Genomic DNA, 6,066 nt, shown 5'->3' on the forward strand with positions numbered 1-6,066 from the left:
ACAACCACTTTCTACTAATCAACACAACCAATTTGAACGTGATCTATCCACAAATCCTTCTTAAAATTCATTTAATTAGGGTTTTTGAGCTTGATCTAGCTTATTCTCGCAATCTCACCCGTTTGATTGATTGGTTCGCGATATTTTCGGTAGGTTGTCGCATCTGAAGCTTTTAATTCATAATTGCGTTTAATGTTTTTGATTCATAATTTGATTATTTTTTTCAGTGATGTTTGTGTGATAGGTTTTTATATGCAAATTTGGTGAATTGTAGGGTCAATTTGCTGTATCGTGTTTACGTTATGTGAATTTGTGAAAATCCCCAAATTTCGGTTTAGCCTCAACCGAATCTATTTTATTAACCAGTCGGTTTTCGGTTATTCGGTTGATTTGTCAGCTTTCGGTTCGGTTAGTAACCAAAATCAAACTTGGCTAAATCTTTTACTTCGAAATACATGAAATGAAGGTATAAATACATGAAATGGAGGCATAAAAGCTAGAAATATATGAAAATGTTAATGTTCAGTTCAGTTAATTTCGGTTAACCGAGGGTATAAAAAAAACAAAAAGGACAAATGATTTTCGGTTAACGGTTTGGTTACTGCTCACCCCTATAAGGAAGTTTATAGTCTATATACGAGTCTCCGAGGCATGTTCTGAGAACACTAATTCATTTGTGCAAAAGTGACACAAAATAATCTTTTTGTTATTGATTTTATTAATGCACGTGTTTTCAAATCCATTAGCAGGATGGTTGTAGGATACTTCAAGTTTTACTCGTTTGAGTAATGGGAAGTAGCGAGAGGGATAAATCCTCCAAGGAGGAAAAAGATACAACAAAGGAGTCAAAGACATCAAATTCTCAAGTTAATTTCTCTCTTATGTCTGCAGTCAGTTATTAGAACTTTAATAATATGTATTTATATTTTTGTTTTATATGACTACTTTATTCAGGAGCAGACTTCTGGTGCTGCCAAGGGCACAGTCAATCCGGATTGGACTGGATTTCAGGTTCCGTATCAAAAACATTTGGACTTGCACAAATTCGTCCTCTTTTAAGATTTGAGATATTTTACTAATCCTAGGTTGTATGTCAATCTTGAACAGCCTTATCCTCATATGCCTCCACATGGGTTTATGGCATCAAGCCCTCAAGCTCACCCCTACATGTGGGGGGTTCAGGTATTATTATGTACAGATTTGCAGCTTATATCTTTGAACTAGTTGACAGGCTTAGGTTACAGATATAGCTCCTTGAAGTTGGCAATGACGATTGTTATGTTCCTATCTGACCATATGATGTGATCTCAATTTCATAAATCTTGTATATGCTGGTCACATGATGTTAGTTACTATCATATTGCTTTCTAAAACTTGAATACGCAGTCTTGCTTGCCACTTTAGCAAACTATATGTGGTGCTCTCAACATCAACTACCAGACTTAACTGTATTTGATTACAGTTGTGTGGCATTTGTTTGTAGTTAAAAGTGTGAAAGTTTAAAGTTTGACACATAGATACCAATATTCTTATGATTTTTTACATCAGTTGTTTTGCTCAAGGAAGTAATTAAGATGTAAAAACTACATTGTGTGTAATTGCTCATTTTGGTTGAAGGGTTGGAATATGTAATCATGGTTTTATGGCAATGGGAAAGATTGTTAAACCTTAGTGCAATAATGCTGAAACTGAAGAGTTCTGACTGGGCATCCTTTAACTATAAGTGCCTAGGTTGGATTCATGAGCCTAAGTTTAAAAAAAACTCAAATATTTCTTCACTAGTTCACTTTAACTAACCTATGTTATTGATATTCACTATTTCTGGTTCTCACACTTTTTACTTCATGCTGTACTTATTTAGATTTTCCTAATCTTTTCAAGCATTTCATAATTTTAGGTCCATTTCTTTCAGTTGATACGTGTATGATTAGCTTCCTTTTATTATTCTTTCTAGTTTTAGCGATATCAAGTCTATCATATGCATTTCTTATGACGTATGATGGATATGTGATGTTCTTTTAGCTAGAAGTTGATAGTAGCCTTACTTATACATATCTGAAAATTGTGTATCCACTTCATTTTACAATGGATTTATTGTCCATTTTTCTGATATCTATGGGCACTTGCAGCCGATTATGCCACCTTACGGTACTCCACCTCATCCATATGTTGCCATGTATCCTCCTGGTGGCATTTATGCTCATCCATCTATGCCCCCGGTATTTTTCTTATTAATTTTAATGTGTTATTTTTCTAACTTCTTTACTATCTAGAAAAAAGTTGTTTTGAAATTTGTTTCATATTTAACCAGGGATCATATCCATTCAGTCCATATGCAATGCCTTCTCCAAATGGTGTTGCTGAAGCTTCTGTGAGTTGCCTGAGTTAGTATAATTTATAGAATTCTGGACTTTATAGCTTAATATATTTATAATAAAATGTGAATGTTGTGTAGGGTAATAGCAATACTCCTGGAAATGTGGAAGTTGATGGCAAATCACTGGATGGGAAGGAAAAACTTCCAATTAAGAGGTCAAAAGGAAGCTTGGGCAGTTTAAATATGATTACTGGCAAGAATAATGAACCTAACAAAGCAGGTGCATCTGCTAATGGAGCTTATCCAAAAAGGTATAGTTGGTGAATTATTGAATTTTAATATGCGTCTTTTCCATTCGAAAAAAAAAAAGAAAGAAAAATTATGTGCCTCTAATTTTGGTTTTGGATTTTCAGTGCTGAGAGTGGAAGTGAAGGTTCAAGTGAAGGAAGTGATGGAAATTCTGAAAATGTAAGTATTGTTTATTATTCTAATTACTTGTGTGGTGTTACTAATTTATTATTTATTTTTATGTTTAATAAGATTAACTGTTGCAGGATTCACACATGAAGTCAGGATCAAGGCAAGATTCTATCGAAGGTTTGGTTTCTATGAGTGTCTAATAGGTCGTCTATTGTTTTTGTGCTTCGTGGTAGTGAAGCGACTGATATTATTAGCCACAGGTGAAAATGGAAACTCTGCCAATGGAGCACCAAATGGACCTGTTTCTGTGGTCAATCAAACAATTCCTGGTCCCGCCACTAACTTAAATATAGGTATGGAATATTGGAACGGTGCAAATTCGTCCCATGTTCCTGCGATGCATGGAAATATAACTGCTGCTCCAGTTGCAGCAGCGGGAATAGTTACTGCTGGATCAAGGGATAACATGCAGTCACAACTCTGGCTACAGGTGCACCTTTTTTTGTTCTTTCTAGTAAAAGTTTTAATATTTTATTTCTACATAATTGAACACTGAATTGAAACCAAAGAACAGTTTAATGCTTACCACAATCCAGTGTAATTTTCCCGTCTGACCCAAGTCAAAGGACCCTTTTATTTTTCACTTTTTTTTCAATCTTTTAAGCAATATATTCATCCTGTTTGTTGACTTGTAACTGAATTTTTCCTATATCTAAAAGGTATATTTGTCGGATTTTATGATGAAAGTGAATGCCCAGTTTATGATTTAAAATTATATTGACGATGAGTTGCGGTGAATTGCATATAAGAATTTATTTGCTCTCCAATTTTATTTGGGAAGGAGGTATTAAATATTTGGTTGCATTTTTGGCACCAAAAACTTTTTTATAGTTCCAAGATTGTTAATTGTGGCTTTCAATTTATTGTTACCTACTCTGAAATCCAAATTGCACTCCTTGGAGCGCATGAAACAAATTCTCAAGTTTCTTGTATGGCACTTGTATGCATTTAATGGATTATGTAACTATTTAGGGAACACAAGGGAAAACACTTTGATGGCTTTTTTCTTATCTTATTGATTAATGCTTTATTTCAGGATGAAAGGGAGCTAAAACGACAGAGAAGGAAGCAATCCAATAGGGAATCTGCTCGTAGATCCAGACTGCGCAAGCAGGTAAATACTTTTTCTTTAGTAAAGAACAAAACTGTTCTCTAAAAGTGACAAATGGGCGGGTTGACCGGATCAAAGTGGATGATTTTGGCATGTCCGGAAAACTTAAATGTCCAACACGTATATTGTATCATTGATTTATGAATAATTAGTGTGTCCATTGTCCAGTATGCTGCAGGGTCATATACTTTCAATAATAATCTAATTTGTTAATAAAATAATTTAGGAGGTTTTATGCATTAGTAATCGGATCTCAAATTTTTTACTAAACTTTTTTTCAACTTTTAAAAAATATATGAAGTTTGAAAACTGGGTGACATAAATGGAACAGTCATGAAACATGGTAACTGAAGTTTCAATGCTGTCACATTGTGAAAATTTATATAGTTTCTTAAAATGGAGTAACATAAGTGGAATTAGTTATGAAACCTCCCAAGTATCTGGTGACCTTTTTTTTTTCTTTCAAAATTAGCTGTGACTTTAGGTGAAACTTAAAAAGTCACTAAAGGGTAACCAAGTTTAGTAACTGTCCCATATAGATAACTTAGTTTAACTAATTATGGAACAATATTGAAACTTGAGTGGTTTTTATAATTGGAAAAAGTTTGACCAACTTTAATGGAACAATGATGAAAATAGTAATTAGGCGACTGGGGTGACATATTCTCTATAAAATACACTTTGGGGGTACTTTTAAAGTATTTGACATGTTACCTGCTAACATGATTTTTCATTCCCGCTTCTTATATAATTTGAATATAATTATATCTGTATGTGGGGCCAGGCGGAATGTGATGAGCTGGCCCAACGAGCTGAAGTTTTAAAGGATGAAAACTCTTCTCTCAGAGCTGAAGTAGGTTGCCTTAGGAGTGAGTATGAGCAACTTCTTGCTCAAAATGCATCACTCAAGGTAATACACAAGTCATGTGTTTTTAAGGCATACAATCTCCTAAACCGTTTCGTTAAAAAAAAGATCATTATTGTAATATATTTTTTGTAAACATGCCTACAACCCTCTTTATAGGAACGACTAGGTGAAACTTCAGGGCAAGAAGAAATGGCATCTGCTGGGAATGAAGATCATTAATGACGTTATGGTTTTCCCATGCTTAACCTAACGACAGCTAGCAAATACAAAAGATGTGTTTGTACATAGTAGTACAAGCATCTAGTGAAGAGTTCATCAAATACTGACCCTGTTGTCTGTCTTAGATGAGCAAAATAACCTATCAAGTCATCATCCATTGTTCTCGATCTGCCCGTCTTTTAAGGCCCGGTGAACCCGGATGATATGTAGACTGTAGTGTGAAGAAATTCATGCCATGCCCTTTGTATTCATAATATGGGTGTTGGTCATAATTATTTTAACATTGTGTACTAAATATGTTTGTTGTTAGTTAGATGTTGCATTTGGCTTCATCGATTTATGTTGTAAGGGTGCTTGTAAATCGCTGATACCGAGCGTACCATTTGAACCAAGGCAAATCAGTCGTAGTTTTTTTTTATTTTTTTAATTATTTTCACTTGTACCACTTTTGGTTAGGTTTTAATCATGAGTATAAAAATGGCAATAATAAGTTGTTTTTATTATGGTATCCTTAAAAAATTGTGAAAATAAATATGATGGTGTCCTTAGAGTAAGTATAAATTGAAAACCCAAATGAGCTTAGAAAACCATAAAAACCCAATTTGTGGCCTACAATTTGACCACATCCACTTTTTGAAGCTAAAATAGTTTGAATACTTAGGGGGTATTTTCGAAATTATACTTTTGTTACATCTTTCTTTTCTTTGTACTTTCTGTCACTTGAAGCGTGACTGCAGGGGTTAACAATAAGATATAAGGCTGAGGGGTGTGGGGCGCTTTAATGGGGGCTTTAATGGGGGCTCCAACCAATAATATTATGACGTGTGGCAGAGAGAGAAACTGGATAAGGGGGGTGTTGGAGCCCCCGTTGGAGCCCCTGGCCCTGGTGTGGAGGGGCTCCAGCAGGGGCTCCATCGAATTTTTTTTTTTGGTTTGTTCGGCTCCCAACGGTCAAAAAACCATCAAAAGTTGTGCAGCCCTCTCTCTTCTCCCGCTAACCGGCTCACGCATGCATTGTTTTTCGCGTTAGCGCCCCCGCTAGCGCCCTGGTGGTGTGGTGTTAGCGCCTGG

At 35.2% G+C, this 6,066-nt stretch overlaps 1 protein-coding gene across 1 annotated transcript; it reads left to right on the top strand.

Annotated features, from left to right (window-relative positions):
* The first annotated feature begins 748 nt into the window (after positions 1-748).
* Positions 749-5,212, top strand: LOC143566446 (bZIP transcription factor 16-like). The gene is made up of 12 exons (XM_077053145.1): positions 749-866; positions 955-1,011; positions 1,108-1,182; positions 2,130-2,219; positions 2,312-2,371; positions 2,456-2,628; positions 2,731-2,785; positions 2,872-2,914; positions 2,992-3,227; positions 3,834-3,911; positions 4,693-4,818; positions 4,933-5,212. Exons 1-12 carry the CDS (start codon positions 789-791, stop codon positions 4,993-4,995), a joined length of 1,134 nt encoding a protein of 377 aa, XP_076909260.1. The 5' UTR covers positions 749-788; the 3' UTR covers positions 4,996-5,212.
* The last annotated feature ends 854 nt before the right edge of the window (positions 5,213-6,066 follow it).

Source organism: Bidens hawaiensis, unplaced genomic scaffold (genome assembly GCF_021521415.1).
Source record: "Bidens hawaiensis isolate Kalapana, Puna unplaced genomic scaffold, B.hawaiensis_p1.1 tig00022893_1, whole genome shotgun sequence".
Classification (NCBI taxonomy): Eukaryota; Viridiplantae; Streptophyta; class Magnoliopsida; order Asterales; family Asteraceae; genus Bidens; species Bidens hawaiensis.